A 26,941-nucleotide genomic window follows, 5' to 3' on the forward strand; every position below is an offset into this window, starting at 1 on the left:
AAAGTAAAAGACTAAATTCGAAAAATGATAATAGTAAGAGAATAAAAATGCGGATTTCCCAAAAAATTATTATAAAAGATATAAAAATATTTAAAATTATTATGTAATATGCGGTAGCCATAGGCTTTAATCATAACTACGACAATTAATTATAAAAAGATAACTACTTCAATTATTAGAATCTACGACAATTAATGATAAAAATGATAAAATAAAATCAGTTTTGAAGTATAAATATAAGTATGTTTTCAAAACATTAGAAGGCTCACTTAAAATAAATTCGTTCGTAAATAAAGTTGAAAATATACTTCTTTAACATCAATTCTTTTTAATAACACCAAACTTTCTACAACAATAAAAAAGCAACGAAACATGATAATTTATATACATTTTTACATTTCACAGCTACTGAAAGCAAAGCGGAATGTAGGATTGTGTAAAACATAAAAAATCAAACTAAAGGCTATTTGGTGGTTGTCAAATTTAAATTTTAAATTTTTAAAAATTAAAACTAATTTTAGTTTTATCATTTTAAAATTTAAGAGGCTAATTTTTAAAAATCAAACTAAGAGGCTATTTTGTGATTTTAGTTTTTAACATTTAAGCCACAGATTATAAGTTTTTATTTCCACTCATTTGGTAGCAGTGATTGTTAATTGATTTCCACTCATTTGGTAGCAGTGATTGTTAATTGATGACATGCCGCAATGATGATGATAATGTCAAAACATCAATAGTATGTGAACCTTTTAACTTTTATAAAAAAAAATGGAAGAAATCAAACAACTTATTTTACAAATAAAAAGAATAGCATTGCTACTTATTGTTAAAAATTTAGTTATTCAAAAATGAAGATAAAAGCATTTCAAAATTGAATCAAAAAGCAATTGAACTCAATTTTACTAAATAAGGTTTTGTTTAAAATCTACATTTAAACTTAGAAACTAAAAATTGAAAACTTGCAGTTAAATCAATCCTTTTAATAGTTAAAGCCTATTATGTTGATTTTGACAACAATGATATAACTCCCATTTATTTTTCTTTCAAATGAACTAATTTAAAATTGTCAATTTTAAATATCCTAATAATTATAAAATTGAACAAATAACATATATAATGACTAAAAAATTTAGACAATTTTTCATTAACAAATGTCATACATGATAAAGCTTCTTGACTTCTATAATTATTTTAAAAGTGATACTTAAAAATAAGTTCCAATTCAATCACAACTGTCATTTGGCTCCATACAATTCAAATGATTTTATCATCAAACAAATAACATTCACGCGCAACAAGGAAAAAACAGGGTATTATCAAGAATATTAGATCAGCAAAGGTAAACATCCAAAAATTGAAATCACTGTCACTAATGAAGTTTTTCTAATTAACAGGGCATGAATGTCCAGAAACAGCCATCAGCACATTGTAGACAACACCGGCCACTACACAAACACAAGAACACATAAGGAGTTGATAGGAAATTTTTCAAATATACCCTCAAGTTGCATATCAACTCTCTAATCATTCCTGGATATTCCCAAAAACTTGTTCTTATTGTTTCTTTTGTTCACTATTGTCTTCAACTCCTATGCTCTTCAATGCTTTCAACTTTCTGTAGCCTATATCAGTCCCAAATATCCTAATACGACAGCAAAAAATGTCATCTACCATTGTCAGTATAATTAGTAAAATATCAATATTTCGAGGCAACAATGCATAAAATAACAATAATTCTTTAATCACTATGTTCTCAATCCAATACTTACAATCAATACTTACCGGTCCATGTAAGTAAAAGTTGATGAATAGTTCCCAGACTTGGTGTACAATAAACGGTGATGATAGTCGTGGAAATCAGCTCTGAAAGTGAGGACACAAAGTTTAAACAAGAGGCACAATGGTAGAATAAACCAAATGGCTGATGTCAAGTGAAGGAGAAGTAAATTCACACTCACCCTCCATACAATGGAAGGAAGTTCGAAAGACTCCATGGGAAATGGTAACCACAGTGAGCCTCAACTGTCTCTAGGACTCTCAGAACCATCCATAACCAGAGAGTTATCAAGTGGGGCCCAGTAATGGCGGGACCAAAAATGGTAGCAAACCCAAGGAAAAGTATCTCAGCAGGATGAGCATATTCAGAAGTAAGACCAAACGGTGTAGCATACCTTGACAATATTGCAAAACCCTATAGTAGTCTATTGATAATAAACATAATAAAAGCTAAAATCCCATAGCACACAAATGAACTTACTCATGATGAACACTGTGCACATGCTTGTATAGCCATTTTGTGTGCAGTATTCTATGTCCCCAGTAGAATATAAAGTCCTCCAAAATGAAGTAAAAGATTATTTGAATTAGAACTACTTTCCTGCAAGACCAAAATCCAATCTTGCTAAATAAGCTTAACAGAAGAAGCACATTCCAGACATATCTACTGTCAAAGATGCTAACATGGGACTCCTATGTTTAGAATCATGGCAGTGCTCAAAAGAACCAAAATGTACCAGGACGGTAGGGGAAAACTACTCCGCATGCCCATGTATCTGAAGACGGGATATGAAAAAACCATAACAGGTAGATTGACACCAAAATGGTAAAGCAACAGGCGAACAATACATTTCTCCTGAGCAGCAGGGGTGTTATTTTTGGCCTGCAAGCAAGGAAGATTAGCAACAACAGTAAATCTTGCACACTAATCAGACTAGGCTTAAGGTAAGGAAAAAGGACCAAGAGAAAGAAGTCTAGTGAGTAGCACAGTAAAATCAACAAGAAAAACTGATTGCATATCAAGACTTGACAAAATTTAACTTCTGTTATTGTTCCTAATGTTTGCAGCTACATATTTACAAGTGAAAATGGAAAACAATTTATCATTCCTGCCATTATCAAAGGGGTTCAGTCAATAAACCATTCAAATATAGCATGAACACGTCTCCGAAAATTATGTTACATACTTTTCAATGAAATTCTTTTGTTTGAACCAGCCAACCCAAAGGTTGAGAGTCAACACCAAAAGGCATTGTTAGAACAACACATGTAAGACATAAGGAAAAAGAAAATGATAGTGTGTCTGGATTAGCTTCACGGTGAGAAATAATCAATTACTTTTTCACGGTGAAAGTAACCAACAAATAGTTGCTTTTACTTTTTTCATGATATCGTCATGATTTTGTGGGATAGAACTGATTCTTTTGTGTTATCCAAACACACTATGAAAAGAGAAATATCCAGGAACTTCTTCACTTGTTCTTAGCACCAAGGAAACAGGGTAAAAGGAATAATTGATATAAAAACAAGGTGCATGTGAAGGAACACTAATTTTAAGTCAAAGCAAACAATGTTGGAGCAGTTTAGTCATGACTGATGCTCATTCTAAATAGAAAAACAAAATTGAGATAAAAACAAATTTGAACAAGGGCAGACCTGAATTTTGTACTTGCTCATCCACCCTGCCCTCTCAAGCCATATGAAGGGAAGTCCAGACAAGAAGAAAACACCTTCATGTAGAAAGAAACTTCCCAAACACGCCAGTTGAAAATCACTGAAATGTGTGATCAAGTACTGCACCACAAAGAAAAGTAAGAGGGGTAAGAGAGAGAATTACATTTCCACAAAAAGTTAAAAGGACCAAACATCAATTCCACTTTTGGCAACTAGTACAAACATGTAACCATGCAAACTACAGGACCTGCAAGAATCTGAAGCCAAAAAGCCAAAAAAAAAGAAGTGAAATTACGTCCGTGAACATGCTAAATTATATGTGCTCCAGCAAGGAAAGATTTGAGCCTGCCTCTGTTCACAACTACCATTACCTTTATACACTACATATTGATGAATACATTTTATATTTCTAATTTCTAATATATTATATGCACAGGAAGATTAATATGAGGATTTGCTAACTCTTTCAATAATTAACACATATGCATCTCAAAAATCAATCACTACTGAATACTTCAACAGAGTTCACAAAACTCTAGGAATATAGTATTTCACCATTCCAGTGGCAATAAGGATGAGGCAACAAATAACTAGGATTGAAAAGTTAAAAAAAAGGCATAATTTTAAAATAATCAAGGACACTGATCTGTGAGAACAATTAAAGTTTCAAACAGAGCAATGAGCAATCATTATGCATAGTTGCATATCAAAACAGCAATGACAACAGCCCCAATCAATCAAGCACGGTTTCTCATTCCTAAACAAACCCAATAATGCGCAAACTCTGGCCAACTACATCAATAAATCGATAAATAGACAACAAGCATCGCCTAAAATCGCATGGCAAATCTGTCCCTGGAAAAGACGCTAAGAAATTTGCGAGAGAATGAAAAAAAGTGGCGGTTGAAGCGGTGGGAAGTGACGATAAATTGAAATAAATGCATAGAGTGAAGGGGAGAACCTGCCAGCCAGATTCGATGAGTGAGGCCATGGACGATGGAAAGAGGAGAGAGAGTGGGGAAGTGGATTTAGAGTTGAGTTGTATTGTGTGACTGTGTATTGTGTGATGTGTATATATGAGAATCAGAGGTAAAGCCAAAGAAGCCGCAGTACCCAACAAGCCAAGACAGACTGTAATAATAACCAATAATCATGTCACCTCTGAATTACATTTTTATTAGTACTCTAACATCTTTCTTCCACCCTTTTTTTCTTTTAAAAAAATCTATTGTATTTTTAAGTTTAATTTAATTTTGGTTCATATATTTTTAAATTGATAAATTTAGGCTCTATTTGAGGTGATTTTTAGTTGAGTTTCAAATAATTTGAAAACAATAATTCATTGTTTGGTTTTTGTTTTTTCTTCAATTTTTAATTTTAAAATTAACTCATTTTAAAAAAAATTATCCTATTGAAATTAATTTTATTTTCATGTGTTGATGGTAATCATGATAATAATAATAATAGTGGTGGATATTAGTAATAATAACAATGATGATGATACACAATAATAATGATAATAATTATAGTTGTGATTAGTATTAACAATGATGATAGTAATAAAAAAATTATGTCAATTATCGAGAGTACTTTTTTTTAAACTAAAAATGTAAAAATATTTTGAAGATGAGTTAAAATTCATTTAACTCCATTTTTTTTAATATGTTTTATTTTTTTTAATTATATTTAAAAATTAAAAATCAAAAACTCAAAATCATCCTTAATTCTTCAGCTTTCAAAAACATATGAATTTAATCCCGAGTTTACATATTTTCTAAAGTTAGTTTTAACTAAATTTATTAATTTAAAAATATAAGGACCAAAATCAAGTTTGACGAAAAATATAACAATAAAAAAATATTTTTTTTATATAAACAGTCACATTGTGATTTGAACCATCTCTAGGTCTCACGTTGAGCTTTGAATTGAAAATTATGATTAAAGTGGGAGATCCACAACATATGATCAATTAGATTTTCGATAAAAAAATTAGTCATTTAGAAAGTTTTTAAAACATAAAGTTTAGTCCAACATAAAAAATATAATTTAAATAAAGCTTATAAAAGTTTGGACAATTTATTTTACAAGTTGATTTGTGATTTTTGTGAAGTTGAATAAGTTTTAAACTCAAATTCTAAGAAAATAAAAAAAATAAAGAAAATATCAATAGCAAGAATTTTTTTAAAAAATTGTTATAATTAAAATTAAATAAAACTTAAATAATGTGAATTATTTATAATTAAAAGAATGAAATCTTTTTTATTTTTTATTATTCAATTCTTAAAATTAAATTTCTAAAAATATTATTATTTTATCTCATTAATAATTCATGTGATTAATTTTTTTTAAAAATAAAATATTTTTATATTTTGAATATGAAATTATAATTTATTTTATTATTTATTCTTTTATGTTAAAAAATGTTATTCTATAACTTTTTTCATTTAAGAATCTGGCAATTCATATTTTTAATAGAGTAAATTCATTTTACAAAATAGAAAGAATTTCGTGCAATTTTAATAAACAGAGAAGGTTTATATGACGAGACATCATTTTATTTTGACTGGGATGAGACATCATTTATAATAAAGTTACTGTTTGATAAATTTATGCAACAATGAAGATTTGGGTTTAAATGTAATATATATTTATAAAATGAGAGAGATTAATTTGTATAGAATTTAAAAGTAAAAAAGATTTTGTATAAAATATAAAATGGAAAAGAGATTAAAGTATTTTTTCTTCTTGTTTGGACTATAAGTAATCTTCATGAGAGACAAATTTAAACTCCAAATCACTAACAAAGTTGAAACAATTTCATGTTAATGAATTTACATGTATAGTGTTATTTTAGTACTAGTGGTTGCATATATTATGAAAATCATATTTCTATGAATATAAACACTTTAGTCCCTAAAATGATAAAATTAAAAAAAAAATCGTTGAAAGTGTATCATTTTAGTCTAATTTTTTTATTAAAAAAAACTGTGTAATTTAAGTGGTAATATTAACATATTTTTAAGAACTAAGGTGACAATAAATAATTAAGTTTAGAACAACAAAACTTATTTTCAATTTCATTACTTTCAAAGGTTAATAACGCCTTACATTTTCGATCAACAATTTGAATATTCACTCAAATATAAACTCTTATATTAGAAAATCACATGTTTTGTCATGGTGTGATTATCCAAGTATGAAGGAATTCTAATGAGTAAATATTAAATTAGACCCACGAGAATGTAATGTAGAGTATTGACAAGTTGATCCTAAATATAACTAAATGTCAAAATAATTTCTAAAAGTGATAAACGTTAATCAATTTTATCTCATTATCTATATTCGTTATGTGACATTGTTAACTACGTTGACATGGCACATCAACTCATTAAGTGCCAAGTTGGCTATTGCGCATGTTTCCATGCATCAGCCTGTTAGAACATTTTTTACCCAATTGTTTTTAATTTTTTGTTTGTTCATCTTATTCCATTTGCAACCCTATTTCATATTCATATTATTCCCATTAGATGTTACGTATTCCATGTATCCCTTGTTTTTTAGAGTTTATTATTAATGGACTCTGCTCATATCAAATTATGTTACTTACTATATCATCTGCTCATATAAAAAAATAATAGTAGATACACATTAACAATAATTTTCAACGAAAAATTCTATTAATTATGTTATAAAATTCTATTAAATTTCAACAAATTATGTTACTTACTATATCATCTTTTACAACAATGATAGACAATAGTCATTAAAAAATAATTTTATTTTAAATTATTAAAAAATAGAAGAAGAAAAAATTTGTGAAATGTATTAACTATTAACTCACTCAGTATTAAAAAAAAAAAGTCACGGATGTACAAAATAATTGTAAAAGTTAAATCAGAATCTTTTTAGTAAGTTAAAGGCTTTGATAACAATCAACATTGTCCATTATTTATCAATCCAAAACCGGTGGCAATCTCGTTTGCTTTCATAAACCTATCTTGTCATCCTTCTGGTTTTGATTATGGTGTTTTAACTTTAGCAAAGCAAAGTGATTAAACTAATTTGGCTCAATAATTAATTAATTAGCCTAAGAGATCAAGCTGGATTAGCATACGTGTTATTGACCCAGGCCTATCTTTAGTCTTCATATTCTTTAGTTTGATCCTAACTGATATTTTCTTATTTTATTTTTTTATAATAAAATTTGTAAAAGGTGCAGACCCCGGCAATTCAAAAAAGTAAAAACAACTCTGGCGACACCCAAATAAACCTTTTGTTTGAACTTTGTCTAGTAAAAATTCAGGCTCGAGTATATTGGCGTTTTCTGTTGAAATTATAATATTTCAGTTAAAATATATTTTTTTCTCTAGCAAAAATAAAAATATTCAAAATTCATTTCTTTAAAAACTTTAGTACATTCTTCGTCTTCTTAAAATTAAAATGTATATTTTTTTTTTATCTTTAACAAAGTTCAAATATCCAAATCTATTTACATTACTTTTTTTTTATAACAATTATATGCATAAATGATATAAAAATATTACATTTATATCGATTAGATGTACAACGAATATAATCAATCATCATCATAGGTTCAGATCACTTATGTTTAGACAAAAAGTGACATGTTTCAGTTTTGAAAATAAAAATTATTAAATTTTTTATAGAAATAAATTTTAAATATTTTCATATGAGGACGAATAAATACTTTTAACATATTATTATTCTATTTTGAAATTTAGATAAAAATTAAGGGTTTGTTTAATAAAGTGGAGAAAAATGAATGAAAATAAAAGAAGAGTAAAAGAAATATATAAGAAATGGAGTATAAATTAAAGGTTTTTAGTGGAGATATTAAGAAAAAAGTATTTAGTTGAAGAGAATAAAAAAAGTATTAAAAAAATGAAATTAATTTTTTTTAAAAGTATTACTTTTTAAAATTAAATATATTTATTTTTTAGATAAGTAAACTAAAATGCACCAAATTTACCAAACACGGGATATTTTGCTTCACTATTTTTTATTTCATTTTTAAGGGTCTTTGTTTTGACACTTTCCATCCATTGAGGCATGCCATAGACACACATTATGTCAGAAATAAATTTTCCTATTTTTGAAATTAAACAAAAAAAAAATTTAAGAAAATTTTAAAGAAACAAAAAGCTAATATAATGATATAAAACTAACTAAATTAGGCTATTAGCTTCACAAGAAAGAAGCTGCGGGGAAAAAAGATGTTGATGTTGCTGCTACATTGGTTATACTAGTAGTTAAGACTTAAGAATGAAGAAATTGGAAGATTTCTAAATTAGTTATTAGTTACATATCACATGTAATACCCACAATGAGTCATTGAATGGTGAACATTTTTTTTTACTTCACCATATATAACTCCCTAGCAGCATGGTCCAATCCAATCCAATCATACAGAGGGAAAGAACTTGTTTAGATTGAAAGGTAGAGAGTAAAACTCCTCACTCCTTGTATCTGTCTTGAATGAACTGAATCTGTCCCACCAGTGCATGCCTCTGTCCTTACGTGTTTGACTGTCTTTGTTGTGCAATGTGGTATCCAAGAACAGTGCCAAGGAGCCAGCAACAAATGCTTTTGATGAGAATGGGACATTGATCATGTCATTGAACTGCCAAAAAGAGAAAATATAACTTGTTGAAATTACAATGCACACACAACAATAAAAAGAATTAGGAGAAATGCTAGCAAGTAGCAACACACTTTTTTGAACAGTCTCTTATTGGTTGAAGTTTTTTGAAAATGACAAAAAAATACAATCTAACATCTTATTTAATGACTCTCTGATGATTTTGTAATTTCCAATGAATTTCAACCAATAGTAGAGTGTGTTATAAAAAAAATATATTGCTAACACTCCTCAAAGAAAGAGAGATGGAGTGAGAGAAGCTGAATACCCATCTAGCGTGAGTGTGCACAGGACCATAGTTCTTAAATGCAGTGTACTCATTGAAGTATTGTGGTATAGAGAAGCCCATGAAAATAGAGAACCCCAAGATGAGTTTAGTTCTAAAGCTGTTTAAATTGCAAAACTGAAGGAAACCGAGGCCTGCAGAACCTGTGTTGCAGAAAAAAAAGACAAAAATAATGATAATAATAGCAGGGACTTAAATTAAAGTATGACAGAAAATCAGATTCTTGAACTGATCATATTACATACATACCCACATAGGCAAAGAAAAGGCAATATAAAGCTGCAACTATTGGTGCTGGGATTGAAGCAAACACAGCTCCGAATTTTCCTGCACACACATACACAGCACTTCATAGTAAGTACATTGGTTCATCAGGGAGAAAAAAAATAATTTTCAATCCTAACCAACTTACCAAGTATGGAGAAAAAGATCATGAATCCTGCTGATATTTGAACAACCCTGCGGCTACCAACTTGCGTTAAAGCTAAGAGTCCAGCATTCTCTCTGGGAAAAAGCCAAGAATGCTTCTTAAATGATTCAGGTATAATATGTATTCCTACTATGAAAATGATACCTCAAGCACATGCAAGTTTTGTACAAGAATCTTACACAGAAACTGATGATCCATTCCCTGTCCCAAAGATCCCTGATAACAAAATTCCTACCCCCTGATACATAAGAAATAGCAACTAATGATTATCACAAACAATAAGAAAAAAAATGACAAATCTAGAACAAACAGAACCAATAAGATATGATTACTATACATGCTGATACTCATTTCTCCATATATAAAACAATTTAAAACATATAATTATATAATTTAGATATTTGATAAAGAGAAGCAAACAAATGAGGTGGGGGAATAGTTTTCGATTCATAAACTGTGTTTACCTGCCAACCGATACCACGGCTAAGAACTGAAGGTGGCATTGGAGTTGCACTTGCATACCTTGAAACAGCAATAAAAGCACCTGTTGACTGTAGAAAATTGAAATGTATGTGAGAAACCAACAACCATTATGTCAGTATGCCACAAACTGCACGGGAATAAGAGAAAGAAGGGGAAAAAGATCATGCACTTGCATGATTATATTACTTTGTTGACATTTGTCTACACCAACTTGGATAAAGTCTTGACAAAATTCATAAAGTGAAGCTAGTCAAACTACTATATCTTTTAAATATTAGACTTTGAGGAGAGGAGAGACTCCAGAAGTAATTCATTTGTTATTCAGAACATATAATGGCATTCCTGTCTTAAGTGCTCCACATATTATATAATTAATGAGTCAACTAGTCAAGCATAAAAGATTCCACACAAAATAATTGCAGGACAATATGCTACCCACAACTAAGGGCTTCTACAGAAGGGACAAACTAAATTTCCAAATTCACTACACTAGTTCAACAGCACATATAGTTCACAAGCATAAAAGTAAACAAACCTCTACTAGTGCAACAAATGAAGCAGCCATCGTTGCAAAAGCTTCTCCAGCATCAAATGTAGGAGCTCCCCACTGGAAAGGATATGGGATTCTAATCCTGATTTAACATTAAAACAAGTTTCAAGCATCATCAAGTGTGTCCTCCAATATACAAAGCTACATGAAGAAGAAACTGTTTCTGTTATAAAAGTCACAAGACCCTTACCAAGGTGCACCACTTATAATTCCAGCACGATCAGTTCTGCAAGTCTCTTGAGTTGTCTGTGGTACATTTTTATATGCTCCACCCACAGTGAGAAGATGAGCATAAATCCACACAATTGTCACTGAGAATATAACTGCAAATCGATCAAAGATACGCTTTTCTCCTTTCATCACATGAGGAATGTACTGAACAAAGGAACACTGCTACTTTAGAATATAACATTTAAATTGGAGAAAGTAAGGAAAAGGAAATCAAGAACTAACATAATTTTGTTTGAGGAGGGTTTCAGGTACTCAGGGTTATTTTTAAAGATGTCGCAAATGATGCAAGGAAAGGTAATTTAACAAACATCATGACAGTTATACATCACCTGTGAAAATACTAGTAAGAATACGATTTCCGGCAGCCCAATCTCCACACATTTTGCAAGCTAGAATTCAAAAGACATGATCAAGAAAGTGTTAATCATACCAATTATATAATTCATACATGTAGGAAAGAAATAAGGACTAGTTCTTGTTGCAGATATCAATACCACAGGAAAGCCCAACTCATAAAGTCCAAAGCCTGACAGAGCAACCAAGGGAACAGCAGAGAGAGGGCTTAAGAACCTAAAAGAATATAGCAAATTATTCGCCAAGATGATTTCAAGAGGCAGAAAACGAGCCAATAACTTTCAGAATGGTAAAATCCTATCCATCGGTGTAATTTCAATTTATTTCCACAAAAAATTATGATCAATACTGGGGAGATACCAAATGAAGGAGGGATTAGTACACATTATAAATGTATTAGAGCTAACCATTCTCCCAAACAAGTAAATTAGAAACATTTCTTAACATCTGAACTGAAAGTAAAAGTATAGCAAGGATAATCTGACAAAGCACAATGTGACTACAAGATTGAGGGAAAAACAGTTGAAGTATCTAGACAGGAACCAACCTCACTACATTGCGCCAAAGGCCACTGAAGCCAACAACAATTTGCAAGGTCGAAGCAACAATAAGCGCACCCTGTGTTCCACGCATTATCCTCTCAAACCTCTGTATATTAATCACAAATCAGGTAAACAAGGATGGTAACACAAGAAAAATGGCATAACATGTGTAATGAACCAACCTCCTGAGGATTCACAATGTCACTGTAGCGACCAGCAAAAATGATAGAAATGGTAGTTGGCACAAAGGTGCAGGATCCTCCAATAACTGCAGGTAGACGAGTCCCAAATAGTGTTTGGAAAAATGTGTTTATGCCAGCAACAAACAGCAGAGTCTGGACCATTTTTGCTTTCTCTTCCTATTGAAGCAGAAATGAGAATCTCGTTAGACTTAAGAAAAACACATCATTGAAAACCATTTACTTTTTCTTTTTCTTTCTTTGTTGTCAAGACTCAAGACTTACATTTCCTCCTCCCATCTGAGTAACAAGAGTGGTTGGTATTAGAACAGTTGTGCCAAGCATCACCAAGTAATGTTGGAAACCAAGTAGTATCGCCTCCGCTTCATCAACATTAAAATTCTAAACTCAATCATCACAATGAATATGAAGCTACACTATTTAAATAAATAATAATCATATAAAAAGACTACTTGGTTTCTACTTCACACTCAAGGAAAAAAAAAGGTCATAAAAGAGTTTTCCAAAAATAAAAATAAAAAGCATCACCATTCACCACATTACCAATTAATAATCATCCATCAAATTAACATAAAAATTCTAAACTCAATCATCACAATGATTATGAATATACAGTATTTAAATTTAAATAAATAATAAAAAAATGACTATTTGGTTTCTATTTCTACTTCATGCCCCAGAAAGAAAGAAAAAAAAGGTCTTAAAAAGAGTTTTTTTTTCCAAAAATAAAAATCAAAGGCACCACCATTCACCACATTATCAAATAACAATCATCCATAAAAAAAGGGCAAAAAGGAAACTCAAGTTTTTACAAAAGAAAACAAAAGGGTTGTTGAATGAAGCAGTGAACTCACGCCATGGAGGAGGACTAGTGATGCAGTATGAAACATTTGGAAGTTGATCTTTCACAGGGTGTGGCTGAAGCTCTTCCGGCTTGGGTGGTGGTGCAGCTGCTGCCATGCTACTTCCTTGAACCTGGTGAATTCCAAAGTTATCAAAACCCAACAAAGCAAAAAGAAGAAGAAGAAGAAGAAGAAGAAGAAAGGCTCAAACAAACAATATACCAGTTAGGAAGAAAGAAAAACAGAGTTTCGTTTTCCCCACAGACAAAAATGTAGTATTGATGGCGAGAAACTGAGAACAGTTACAATAAGAGAAAAATAATAAATGATGATGATGTGGAAGACAAGAGAAGAAACAAAATGAACACTTTCCTTTCCTTTGTTGTTGTGTGTTGGAACTTGGGAGTGGGGAATACACAAAAGGACAATGAGCAAGCTCAAGGGGTGACAGACACACCTTGTCAGTAACGTTATGCAGTGCAGCAAATGCAGGAGGATTTCTTGGTCCAACAAAAACAGAATGTGGAAAAAAGCAAAAGGACTCAGACACCTCCTATACACTACAATAACACTCTTCTTCCTAGAGCAACAATGAAACCAAATTAGCTCTGACATAGTGCCCACTCCCTTATATTTGTAACATTCTAAATCCTCAATTTCTATTCCTCATTGGTTAAAACAATTTAGGCAAAACGATAAAGATTTTTTTAAGATACATAAAAAAAAAAGTATATTATTTATGATTTTTTTCACGTTTCGATTATAAATATTTTTTTTATTTCTTAATAATAATATCTTATGATACTGATTAGTTAGATCCAAAAAGTTATTATTATTTATTATTACTATAAGTCTTACCAACATTTAAATAAGAAATGATACAGTTTTGGTAAAAGCATCTTCCACCACCTTCACCTTTATTAACCTTGGATTTTGTTTAGTATTTATTTATTGTTTGACCAATGCTATTAATGTTTGTCAAAACTTTCATTAAATTAATCATAAGCTCACAGTAAACGCCTCTCTCACGCGTTTCAGCATATAAATATAACCTTTTATCACGTCAAAAAGTTTACCATTTTCATACGGTACTGTTACTTTTTCTTCCTTCAGCCACTAGTAACATTGTGCTGACTAGTGGCGCAAATTATTAAAAGCTCTCTCTTTTACCTTGACCCAGAATTGAAAATTAAAATTACTACACTTTTGAATGGAGTCACAGTAAATAACAATTTTGATGGAGATTAGAATATTATCAACACGCTCTCTAATGCATAATACACTTTTTTAACATATTTTTTTTATTTAAATTTATTAAAAAATACAAAATCAAACGAGAAATACATTAAATAAAATATAAAATCTACTAATTTTTTGTGATTTATAATAAGTTTTAACCGATAAAAAAGTATGTATTTTAAAAAATGTGTTCGTAGCATTTTTCTGAAAATTAAAATGATTTCAATTTGTTTTAAAAAAACTACAAATTATCTAGGCTTATATTTAACTTGTAAATGTAAATAAATTTTGTTAAAATTATTTTGATATTCGAATGAGTTATATATATATACAGAAAAAGTTGTATTTTTATTATTTTGAAAATTAATTGGATTTGGAAGTTGCAGATTGGGTGTAAATTATTTTTTCACATAATTAAGATTTTTCTAAACATGAATTATTTTGACATTTCATTGAGTTGCAGGTTTTGTGCAACCGTTTAGTCCATTATTTTTCCGTGTATTGTCAAACATTCACACAGGCCTCTCCGTTGGACGCTTCCTTGAGTCCTTCGTCTGCTCAATTAGGAAATCCTCTCTCATGTGACAATCATCACACACAAATTGCGAATATGCCAAAAAGTAAACATAACGTTGGAAATTAATGTCTCATCCCTGTGCCAATGCCAAGTACTTCCTTCATTCTCTTTTATAAGTTAAAAAAATCATATTTATTAAAAAATTATTAAATCATCTCATTCTCAATTAACATTAAATATGACAAAAATAATTGAATTTTAATTATATTTGATAACAAAAAAAATTACTTATAAAAGAGAACAAAATACTATTTGGACTAAATATGTTTTTGTCCTCATAAGATTGAAAAAAAATTTAGTGTAATTTTTGTTCTCATAAAATTAAAATGTGTTAAATTTTAGTTCGAGATAAATTAATTTAAATAAATCTGAACTTATAATTATAATTTTTTATATCGGTTATCATCATATATATATAATGTAAATGTAAAGTTTTTTTTACATTGATTATGCATATAATCAATGTAAAATTATACACATGTTTGATATTTGAATCTTATTTTAGACTAAAAAAATGACACATTTCAATTTTATAAAAACGAAAAATGTATTAAAATTTTTACAAAGATGAAATCCAAACATTTTTAATTTGATGTTTTAATCTATTATTTGTCTCTTATGTTAATTATTGGTAATTTTCTAAAAAAAAAGAGATTATTAGACTTGGTGTTAACAAAAATATTAATATTAGCAATAACAAATTGAATGCATTTAATTAATGCTAAGAAGATTTTTGGATAATCTTATTTTTCAAGGGAAAAGAAAGTTATGGACTTATGGTATGTATACTTCTATTGGATTTTTAACCATACCCATTTGTGAGGAAAACTTGCCAACTTGGTACCTGACATTGTGACAAAATTCTCCACCTTAGAGTGGATATCGGGATTGGTTTTCATTTTTTTCATGATCATGGGAACAAGCATATATCCCAAGCTATATGGGTCATTGAATGAACATTGATGGTACAGTGTACAGTGAGTCTCAGTAATAAGGAATAAATTCTGGTATCCCTCTATGTTAATGGTAATGGTTGCCTTTCAGAGATTTGGAATTTCATCACTTAGCTTAAACAGTATTCATGAAAGTTGAAATGTGATTTTTTTGTTTTCTCATTTTGTGCTTTGCGGTTTTAATATGCCAGTCCTACTTGTGAATTTTATATATTAAGTAAGTGAGTGAATTATAAATAAACGAAACTTCAAATCAAATTTATACTTGTGTATTTTAAAATTCATGTTCTCCCTGCGGCTGGAGTCAAATCAAATTAATTTAATGGTTTCTCTAGCAGTGATTGGCACAAATTAAGCATAGAGATGGGTCTCACTTTCTTTATATATATATATATATATATATATATATATATATATATATATATATATTCCAATTACATTTTTTAGAATATATTCCCTTCATCGTATTTTATTTGACATTTTAACAAAAAAAATATTCCTTTTCTATTACCATTTTATAATATAAATGAAATACTAAACATTTTTCCTAATATATCTTTAACTATTTATTTTAGAGTAAGAAAATGAAAAAAATTAATTAATATGAAAGATAAAAATATATATTAAAAATGACATCATATTTTTTTATAAAATAATAAATATTAATTACTTTTTTTTAATTATTGTATCAAAACCTTGCATGAGACATGAGTATCTTCCAATACCATTGATGGATTGACGTGGTTTCTTTGATTATTTGCACTTCTAGAAGCTTCTTGTCTCCAATATTTACACCAATAAACATGCATGAAAAGATTTTATTCCATGTGCCATTCCAAAGAAATATGCCAATCACTGCAAATAGAAATCGTGCTTCGAAGTTTCTCCAACGACCAATCTCTCGCTTTTACAACTTTTTATATTTTATAATATCATAATTTTTAATTTTGTTAAATTAATTAATTCATCATTTTTTATAATACAGTATGCTTTTTTGGTATATTTTACTATGTTAATAACGTAGAACCAAGTGAAGTTGTTGAAATCATAAACAGTTGTTAAAAAGCAGTACTTGCCATCATAAGTAGACTAGTTACAAAGGATCTCAAATGTCACGATGAATAAGATCAAATACGAACTTTTTATTTTTATTTTTATTATCCGCATGTTTGGATTTGCATTTTAAATAACTTGAACCGCGTCTTCTTGAAGCTATAATATGTAGCTTCTTCTGCGTCTTTTGCTCTGATTTGTTGTGGAAATCCTCATATTCATATATGTGAGTTGGAAACATAGAAACAACCTTGTGCTATGAGAGACAAAAGACAATAGTCTAAATTTAGCTAATGGTCATATAAAATAACAGTGTGCTGAATGTAAAAGGAAGTAAAATAAAATAAATTTACTGAAAAGGAAGTAAAATAAAATAAATTTACTGACACTTTTTAGAACATGATTAGCCAAATGGCTTGACCTAATACCACAAATTGCCATTAACAGAATTACAAGATGCAAATTTTGTTTTAGTATGCAAAGCTATTTACAAGAAAGCGTCGTTCTGTTAGGTTTGGCCATAGACTAGACTGATTTACATTTTTCTGTCTTGGATTGATTTTTTTGCTCTATTTGTACCAATCAATTTTCAAACCAGATGGACAAATGATGATGATGATGGGTGTGTAACTAACTATAGAGGAGCCAGAGTGGCCTGATCTATTCACCATTCATTTTTTTTCATTCAAACTTTTGTCTTCTAGAATTGGCTTTACATGACCTAAATTCAAAAATAAAATAAGGGACAAACTAGTAACACCCGAATTTTCCTCTTTCCACTCTACTTTTTTGATTTTTTTTATAGTGAAAGTCCTAATCTCCTCTCCCCCACTTTATAGGCACCCCTCAACCCTTCCTCATAGTCTTCTTCAAACATATTCTCATTTTCTCCTCTACAAGCATTAACTCTTGTTTTCCATTGTCTTCTTTAGGTGAGTTTTTGCACCATCCTTGTTTCTTTTCCAACATTTTGTTTTTTTTTTTATTGCATGTCACACTAATTTGATAAAAAAATAGTTTCTGTGTACATTGACAAGACAAAACATTGTCTAGACACTCAACAAAAACTAGTATCATTAATGGTATTTTTGTAAAAAAAAAAACTATAATACAGAAGACTTGTGTGAAGATCATATAGGGTGTCAATAGTGGGCAATAGAATAAATGATTGAATAAAATGAAAATCAGTCTTTGGGCTCAAGTGGACCAACTTCAAATTATGAAAATTTGTAGTTGACAATTGCTAAATGAAGCTTCTACGTTTGCTAAATGTATCTTCATTATGTAATATTGTTTTTTTTAATCTTCTCAAAGTTATCCCTCTCTGGAAACTAAATTCCAAAAGATAATTAATTTTAACACTTCCAAAAAATTAATTTTCGAAAACTAATTTCTGGAAGCCAAAAATTGGGATTTATGGATCTATCATGACTCATGAGACACACAAAGGTAGGACTCCAGCCTCTACACTTCCATAAAGCACTTCTCTATGCACCCCTTTGCTGTCGCATGTATTACTCTGTCCTTAACCTTTCCTTAAGCATCATCTTTGCTACGAAGATCTAAATTTGTTCCCTCTACTTCCAACGCAATCACTTCCCTCCACCATCTTTTATGAACCCTTCCCCACAATATACCATCATCAAGTACCACTTTGCTACTGACACCACCACCGTTCTTTGGTGTTCTTCTTCGTTGTTGCTGCTTGCGTAGTAAAAAAAGAGATCGAGTTCCTACACACTGTTAGCATAGGCGGTGGAATTTTTCAGAGGTGGAGGTGTAGTGGGGGGAGGACTAACATTGAAGGGAAGTGCTCTATAGGAGCGTAGAGAATTTGAGATGACAATGTTTAGGGAGTGTTGTTTGGTGTCTCTCTTGACAAATCCATAAACCCATTATAGAACTTTTGGTAAGTAGTTCATGGAAGTATTGAAGTTTTAATACATTTTAGAATTGAAAGGGGCAGTTTTGAAAGAAAAAAAAAATACATGAGGGACGTGCATTTAGCCATTGCCTAAAAGTTTGATGAAAATTAAAAGATTAAATTATTTAAGCCATCTTTATAGTTTTAAGATTAATACATTTTAGTCCCTATAATTTGAAAATAATTTTTTAATTTCTATAATTTACATTTTAATTATTTATTAATCTTCATAATTTAAAAATGATCTTTTTAGTTTTTATAATTTATATTTTAATTATCTTTTAGTCCCTATAAATTGAAAATAATTTTTTAATCCCTATAATTTATATTTTAATTATTTTTTAGTCCTTACTATAAAAATTATATGTAAAAATAATTAGCTATAAATCAATTATTTTTTATTACAAATTATCTTGCGATAAATTAGTTACAAATCACATAATATTTTTATAGTTAATTGTAATTGATAATATTAATCATATTTTAATGGTAAAAACTAAAAGAGAATTAAAATATAAAATATAAAGACTAAAAAAATCTCTTTCAAACTATAAGAACTAAGAGAAATAAAATACAAATCATAAAGACTAAAAATATCACTTTTAAACTACACTCGGTTGAATTGCCCCCTTGATGGTTTATAAATATCTATTATGCTGTTGAGCCATACCCAAGGCATTAAGCATCTTAAGATAACTTTGATGCAAGATATCTACATACCATAAGGATAACCCACCAATTGATATCAATATTCAGCGTTCTGATACACAAGATCATCCAAAGAGGTGAGTGTAGAGCATATTAGCTGGTGAGGGTTTCAAATGATAATCAAATGACAGTAAGAACCAAATAAATCAACTGATATTACTTTTATTAACTCAACTAATATCTGCACTAAAAAATATAACAACATAAGAATGAGACTATATTTCAAAGATAAAGGACTAAATGACCTACCGAGGGTTATTGGATTCACAAAGAATTCATAATAAAGTATATGTTCTTGCCACAAAATTTAGGATCACCAAGGATCATTGAACTCAAAAGATTCATAATAAAAATTTAGTTGTTACCACAAAATCTAGGGTCATTGAATTCACAAAGAGTTCATAATAAAAAATTTGTTTTTGTCACAAAAATTATTGTCACCATGGGTCATTGAATTCACAAAGAATTCATAATAAAGCTTTGATTCCTGCCACAAAATTTAGGGTCACTAAGAGCCATTGAATTTCACAAATAATTCATAAAGAATTTGTTCTTACCAAAAAAATTAGGTATCACAGGTCTTTGAATTCACAAAGAATTCATGATAAAGTATTTGTTCTTGTCACAAATTTAAGATCACCAAGTCATTGAAATCACAAAGAATTCATCATAAGTCATTGGTTCTTGTGACATAATTTAGGGTCACCAAAGGTCGTTGAACTCATAAATAATTCATAATAAAAATTCCATTGTTGCCACAAAATCTAGGGTCACCGAGAGTCATTGAATTCATAATAAAATATTACTTCTTGCCATATAATATAGGGTCATCGAGGGTCATTGAATTCACAAAGAATTCATAAAAAACCATGTTCTTGATACAAAATTTAGGGTCACCGAAAATCATTAAACTCATAAAGAATTCATAATAAAAATTTCGTTGTTGTCACAAAATTGAGGGTCACCGAGGGTATTGAATTCACAAAAAATTCATATTAAAGAATCTGTTTTTGCCACATAATTTAGGGTGATCGAGGGTTGTTGAATTCAAAAAGAATTCATAACAAAACATTTGTTCTTGCTACAGAATTTAGGGCCATTGAATTCATAAATAATTCATAAGAAATAATTTGTTCTTGCCACAAAATTTAAGATCACTCAGGGTCATTAAATTCACAAAGAATTCATAATAAAGCATTCTTTCTTGCCACATAATTTAGGGTCACCTGGGTCATTGAATTCATAAAAAAAACTCAAAATTTTGAAACAAATATTTTTTTTCTTGCCATAGAAATTAGGGTTATTCCGTTGTTCATGGAAAATATAACATTTATGAATAATCAATAATGAGAAAAGAAAAAGTTACCACGCCGCTCTAGAATAAAATTACAGTCACAAACCTAAAACTGCCACAAACATTTGATTGAAACAGGATTTTAGGACTGAGTGGCATTTGCTAAGTGAAAGACACTGTTTTCTCATATCAATTAAAAAGAAGTTCAAAGATAACAGAATCAGAATGAAATAGAGAGGGAGAAAGAGAAGAACCTGGAAAATCACATGAACGCAATCGCAAATTCAAACTAGCAACACCATGGGTTTGAAGCCCAGTCACGAATTCTCTCTTTCCCCGCTATAACAAATTGGAAATCCACTTTATTCAAAAGCATGTGAGCCACGCACGATGATGTCTTATATGGGGATCCAAAGCTCAAGTGATCTTTTATAACTACAATAGGTTGGACCGTGTGTAGGCCCATTTATAATTTGTAGTAGCTTTCATTCCCACTAGTATTTCTTTTCGATATTTTTGTCTTTGTTTTAAATATAAAAAAATTAATATGAAATAAAATTATTTTTTAGGTGAATTATAATTTTAATCCCTTTAAATTTTTAATTTTAATTTTGGTTCCTCTATTTTTTAAAACTTGTTTTTAATCTTCATATTTTATAAAATCCACAATTTTGGTATAATTTTTACTTTTGTATATGTTTTTTTTAATTAAACCCTAAATGTAATATTCTTTATTTAGGTTCTATTAAAATAATTTAATTAATAAAATATAAAAAAATGTACCAAATTAAGGATTGAACTAAAATTATGAATTTTTAAAGAGTGAGGACTAAAATTAAAAAAAAATATTCAACATATACAAAATTTAATATTAAATTTCATTTTATACAGTAAAATAAAGTTAAGCAACAATTTATACAGTGAAATTGAAAGAGTTTGAGTCCATACCTTTTCTCATTAGTAACGTGAGAATATATACAATATACAAGAGCATAATTAGCCTAGAAAGTAGGACACTAATTAGCTAAGAATCTAGACAAAATATGCACGAATATGCACAAGATTAATTACATAATCAAGATAGGAGATATACATAAATATAGAATATATGTATCATATATTCTAACACACCCCCGCAGTCAAAACGGGAGGTTCACGAACGTTGAGACTGACTCGAAAATCTTCAAATAAAATAGGAGGTAGGCCCTTGGTAAAAATAGCGACGATATGATAACGAGAAGGAACATGTAGAACTCGTACGTCGCCTTTAGCGACCTTTTCCCTAACAAAATGAATGTCCATCTCAATATGCTTGGTACGCCGATGTTGTACCGGATTTCCTGATAAATAAATGGCACTCACATTGTCACAATAAACTAGAGTAGCTTTAGGAATAGGACAATGTAGTTCAAGTAATAAATTTCGGATCCAACAAGAATAAAAAATGACATTAGCTACTCATCGATATTCAGCCTCAGCACTGGAACATGACAAAGTTGGTTGTCTTTTGGACGACCATGATATCAAGTTGTCACCTAGAAAAACACAATAGCCGGAAGTAGAACGTCTAGTATCTGGGCATCCTCCCCAGTCAGCATCAGTATAAGAAATGAGCTTGTTGAAAGAGGATTTATACAAGTGTAGACCATAAGACAAAGTACCCTGCAAATAGCGCAAAATATGCTTAAGAGCACTCATATGCTCGTTTCTAGGATCATGCATGTGAAGGCAGATTTGTTGAACTGCATAAGAAATGTCAGGTCTAGTAAAGGTAAGATATTGTAAGGCACCAGCCAGACTGCAGTACTTCGTAGGATCCTCATAAGGTGAATCCTTCGATGCATTAAGTTTTGGTTTGGTATCAACAGGAGTGGGACAAGAGCTGCAATTAGCCATACCAGCTCTCTCAATGTTCTCTGTGGCGTACTGTTTTTGAGATAAGAACATGCCATTAGCATCGCGGGACACAACAATCCCCACAAAGAAGCTTAGAGGACCTAGATCCTTCATAGCAAACTCGGCACCCAAGAGAGCCATAAAAATGCTTTCTTAATCGATCTGATGAAGTTGTAAGAATAATATCATCAACATAAAACAAAATATATGCCATATCCAAGCCCTGACTGTAAATAAATAATGAGTGATCAGATTTACTGTGAGAAAAACCAATGGTGGCAACAAAATCTGCAAAACGTTGATACCAGGCCCGCGGAGCCTGTTTAAGGCCATAGAGAGATTTCTTTAGTAAACACACATGATCCGAGTGACCTTTGTCGCGGAAACCCATGGGCTGATGCATATAAACTGTCTCGTTGAGATAGCCATGTAAGAAAGCATTCTTGACATCTAACTGGTGAATATGCCAAGATTTAGAAACAACAATGCTAAGAAAATAGTAGCCGGTTTGACAACCGGATTAAAGGTCTCATCACAATCAACACCTGGCTGCTGTGTTTTCCCATCACCTATAAGACGGGCTTGGTCTGCAAACATGTGAGATGTAGCGCCAGTGTCCATATAGAAATTCCCATCCGACTGAGAAAAAGATAGAGCATGCATTGCTGCTTCAATGTCCGTAGGTGTGTAGCTAGTAGATGGTGCTATGGCATTGTATGCCTATAGACGCGAACCCAAGATCCCTGGCCCAAATTGACATGGCCCAACAGTAGGAGCAACAACATTTTTCAGTGCCTAGGAGGAAGCAACATATGGGCATGGAGGCGGGTTTGGCTATTGAGCCAACCAAGGAGCCTAGGCAGCCCATGGCTGTTGCTGCCAATTAAATGGCATGAGTCCAGATTGTTGTGGGGCCACTTGCCCATTGCTATTACGAATTTTCCCAGAAACCTTGGAGTTGGACTTCTTTTGCTTATTTCCTTTGGAACTCTGACGGGATGAAGTAGAGGATGCAGAGGTGTTGTTGTCTGTGTCATGGTGGCTGTCGGTGCTCGTAAAGAGAACGGCTTGAGAGCGGTTGCCGGAGTTGCCTTCCTTTGCCAAACGGTTTTTAATGGTCTGCTCCGCAAGCTTGAGTCGAGATCGGCAACTCACAAACGAGGGTAATGGTTCTTGATTTTGGATGATATCTACCGTCCCGACATAGGCCTCAGGTAGCCCTGCCGTGAGTTTGAGAACCAATCTGTTGTTGGTGAGAGGGGCATCAACATCGGCAAGTTGATCAGCCAACGACTTGATGTGATTACAATAGCTATCAATCGACAAAAAATTCTCGAAATTAAGGTCCGCAAGTTCCTCTTCAAGATGAATAGCCCGAGAAGCCTTGTTGTCCTGAAACATAGATTCGAGACGAGCCCACGCCCCTTGAGCCGTGTCGTCTTTAAGCAAGATAGCGTGAAGGAGATCGATGGATATAGTCCCGTATATCCATCGAAGCACTGCGACATCGAGACGCTTCCATAGAGCAGGGTCTGCGGCTTTGGATGTGGCATAGGCGGCTACCTCCTGTGCCTCCGTAGGAGAGATGATGTGGTGATGTAAATCATAAACCCTAACAAGGACCTTGAATAAAGCCGCCCAAGAGTGATACATGGCATGCTCCGCATCAACATTATGGGAATTAGGTACTTAACATTGGTGATAGGCAAAGCAGGATGAAATTTGGGTTGATCGGCCATGGAGAATTGCAACGGAAGGAGAATAAAAAAGGGTGGAAGATAGGTGGTTGTTAGGATTTTAGGATCGAAACTAAACTGGTATCATGAAAGAGTTTAAATCTGTGTCTTTTCTCATTAGTAACGTGAGAATATATACAATATACAAGAGCATAATTAGCTTAGAAAGTAGGACACTAATTAGTTAAGAATCTGGACATAATATGCATAAATATGCACAAGATTAATTACATAATCAAAATAGGAGATATAAATAAATATAGAATATATGTATCATATATTCTAACAGAAATTGTGTAAAGAATAAAGAATTGATAGAATAATATTCGGGTGCTAATATAATATGATTCTCATACACTGACCTTTATTATACCGTTGACTTACAGTCCCCACCACCCTTATTTATATTTCCACCTCTACCCTCCTCCCACACTTCTCTCTCCACCATGCACCAAGCCTGGCAAGCCATTCCCCACGGAAGCTCCATCACCACAGGAGCATGTGGCATGCCACACGCTGGAGGAATCAAAGAATCCAATGGCGCCGATCCATCCAACGTTGCCACAATGGTTTCGAAAAACATGGTGGTAACCATTGTGGAACGGGAATGTTGCATGTGCCACATGGTGAAAAGGTGGTAATCATTAGATGTTACAATAAAAGTGAAAAAAGTATTTTATTAATATAAGCAGAAAAAAAAAAACATGAAGTACTATGTTTGTTCATATTTATAATTTGACATAAATGTAATTTTTTTATTTTTTATCTATAATTTTGGTATCATCATTTTAAAATTAAAATATTTGATCTTCTTATCTATTTTTTTTTAAATATGTAATTTTAATCCTCACATTTTAAAATTAAGATATTTGATCTTTATATTTTAAAAAATCTACAATTTTAGTCCTCACATTTGAAAGGATCATAAAATGCATATAAGAACTTGTATTTTATACTAAAATAAAATGAAAAATACCTTTTTATTAAAAAAATACAAACTACACAATAAATTAAAAATTAAGAATAATTAACAAAATATTACACAAATACCGATTTTTTCAACTTTCATCATAAATAAGTCATCTATATATTAATGTATTCACAAATCAATTAAATGCGTGATAAATTAAGTACTAAATCTATTAAATGTACAATATATTTAATATTTAACTTTTAAATAAATTGGTTATAGTGTTTATCATAAACTAAATTATTATGTAATAAATGTCTAAAACTTGTTTTTCACTTTCAATTTTTATTGTTTCGGTGAAAATTAGTTTATATATTAATATTTGTTACATATATGTCAAGGTCACGGGAAGTGTGGAAAAATAACTAAAAATGAAGTAATCACCAATATTTTATTTTTGGGAAAATATTAAAAACTACTTGAATCATGCTAAATTCTCATCTTTCTGCTGCTTGAGATTATAAAAATCTATGTTTTCTTTTACTAAAAGATTAAATAATTATATATTTAGGTAATTTTTATCTAAATAATTTATTGGATGATATTAAGATATTACATTTAGTAGTTGGGTCGCAAGGATTTAACTAAATTTATTACTCAATCCTATTAAAGTTTTATGAATTGGGTTGATTTACATTTATGCAATTTTAGTAATAAACATGAATTAAACAAATTTAAATATAAATGAGTTGTAAAATTAAAGTTTTTAAAATAATATTTTTTAACCTAAAACTTTGCAAATATTATAAATATTTAATAATGTCCTCCAAAGAAACTAAATTTTATGACATATTCGTTTAATATTATGAATTATTTAAATGCTAATATATTCAATATTTTATTTTAGAAAAAATAAAATAATTCAGTAGTATGAAAAAAATATAAATAAAATTAAGACAGAAATAATAAAAACAAAAATAGTTTAATTTAATTATTTAATAAATTATTTTAAAAAATAAAATATTATATATTTAATAATTCCATATATATATATATAGCCAATTACCCGTCCCACACATTTAACGGATTTGACACATATTGAATCGAATTTAACTAAAACTCAGTTGAAATTTAAAATTCTTAGAAATTTTAAATTTTAAAAATTTCAAATAGTTCAATTGAAATTCTTTTATTTTTAAAATTTTGTGTTTGAATAAAAAAAATTTAAATTGTAAGGGTGGAAGAAAATGAATATGATTGGTGTGTTGTGCGTCCAAAGAGAAGAATAATGATTCAGCATGACAAGTCATAAGGGAATCGAGACACGATGGTGTACACCACTGCACTCGACTACAACATTCAGTGAACAACGGAAGGTAGGGCCCAGGTCCTTCGCGCTGGCGAGCATCTTTATCACATGATGGGTAACGACGGCTGCTCCTCTGACATGCGGGTGCAGTTCTACGTGTCTTCTTACGCCCACACCATCGATACTCCATGAAACAATATTTTTTTTTTTAAGAAGATCATTGAGACAAGAGTCGCGAGTTCGAGAACGAGGTTTTGGAAACTTTGAGGTGGAAGAGGCTGAAAGTTATAAAAAAAATACAAGAATGTTTTGGAA

The 26,941-nt window shown here is 30.6% G+C and overlaps 3 protein-coding genes across 4 annotated transcripts; all 3 read right to left on the reverse strand.

Moving 5' to 3' along the window:
- Nucleotides 1-1,201: 1,201 nt before the first annotated feature.
- Nucleotides 1,202-4,564, reverse strand: LOC114379876 (methylsterol monooxygenase 2-2). Its single transcript, XM_028338672.1, has 7 exons — nt 4,412-4,564; nt 3,433-3,570; nt 2,514-2,659; nt 2,258-2,377; nt 1,959-2,171; nt 1,783-1,863; nt 1,202-1,642 (listed from the first exon to the last, which is right to left on the reverse strand). The coding sequence occupies exons 1-7, from the start codon at nt 4,439-4,441 to the stop codon at nt 1,555-1,557; spliced, it is 816 nt and encodes a 271-aa protein (XP_028194473.1). The 5' UTR covers nt 4,442-4,564; the 3' UTR covers nt 1,202-1,554.
- Nucleotides 4,565-8,734: 4,170 nt separating this feature from the next.
- Nucleotides 8,735-13,637, reverse strand: LOC114379861 (nucleobase-ascorbate transporter 7-like). 2 transcript variants are annotated; one of them, XM_028338652.1, is made up of 16 exons: nt 13,485-13,636; nt 13,250-13,319; nt 13,040-13,160; nt 12,450-12,547; nt 12,168-12,344; nt 11,991-12,091; nt 11,584-11,659; nt 11,419-11,478; nt 11,049-11,233; nt 10,844-10,940; nt 10,290-10,376; nt 10,005-10,063; nt 9,808-9,899; nt 9,645-9,722; nt 9,378-9,538; nt 8,735-9,091 (listed from the first exon to the last, which is right to left on the reverse strand). In XM_028338652.1, the coding sequence occupies exons 3-16, from the start codon at nt 13,143-13,145 to the stop codon at nt 8,873-8,875; spliced, it is 1,596 nt and encodes a 531-aa protein (XP_028194453.1). In that variant the 5' UTR covers nt 13,146-13,160; nt 13,250-13,319; nt 13,485-13,636; the 3' UTR covers nt 8,735-8,872. The 2 variants fall into 2 exon arrangements, with proteins under 2 accessions (XP_028194453.1, XP_028194461.1); XM_028338660.1 differs by lacking the exon at nt 13,250-13,319 and having other exon boundaries at nt 13,485-13,637.
- Nucleotides 13,638-22,233: 8,596 nt separating this feature from the next.
- On the reverse strand, nt 22,234-22,812 carry LOC114369522 (uncharacterized mitochondrial protein AtMg00810-like). Its single transcript, XM_028326758.1, has one exon. It carries the CDS (start codon nt 22,810-22,812, stop codon nt 22,234-22,236), a length of 579 nt encoding a protein of 192 aa, XP_028182559.1.
- Between the last annotated feature and the right edge of the window lie 4,129 nt (nt 22,813-26,941).

This window comes from Glycine soja, chromosome 2 (assembly GCF_004193775.1).
Source record: "Glycine soja cultivar W05 chromosome 2, ASM419377v2, whole genome shotgun sequence".
NCBI lineage: Eukaryota > Viridiplantae > Streptophyta > Magnoliopsida > Fabales > Fabaceae > Glycine > Glycine soja.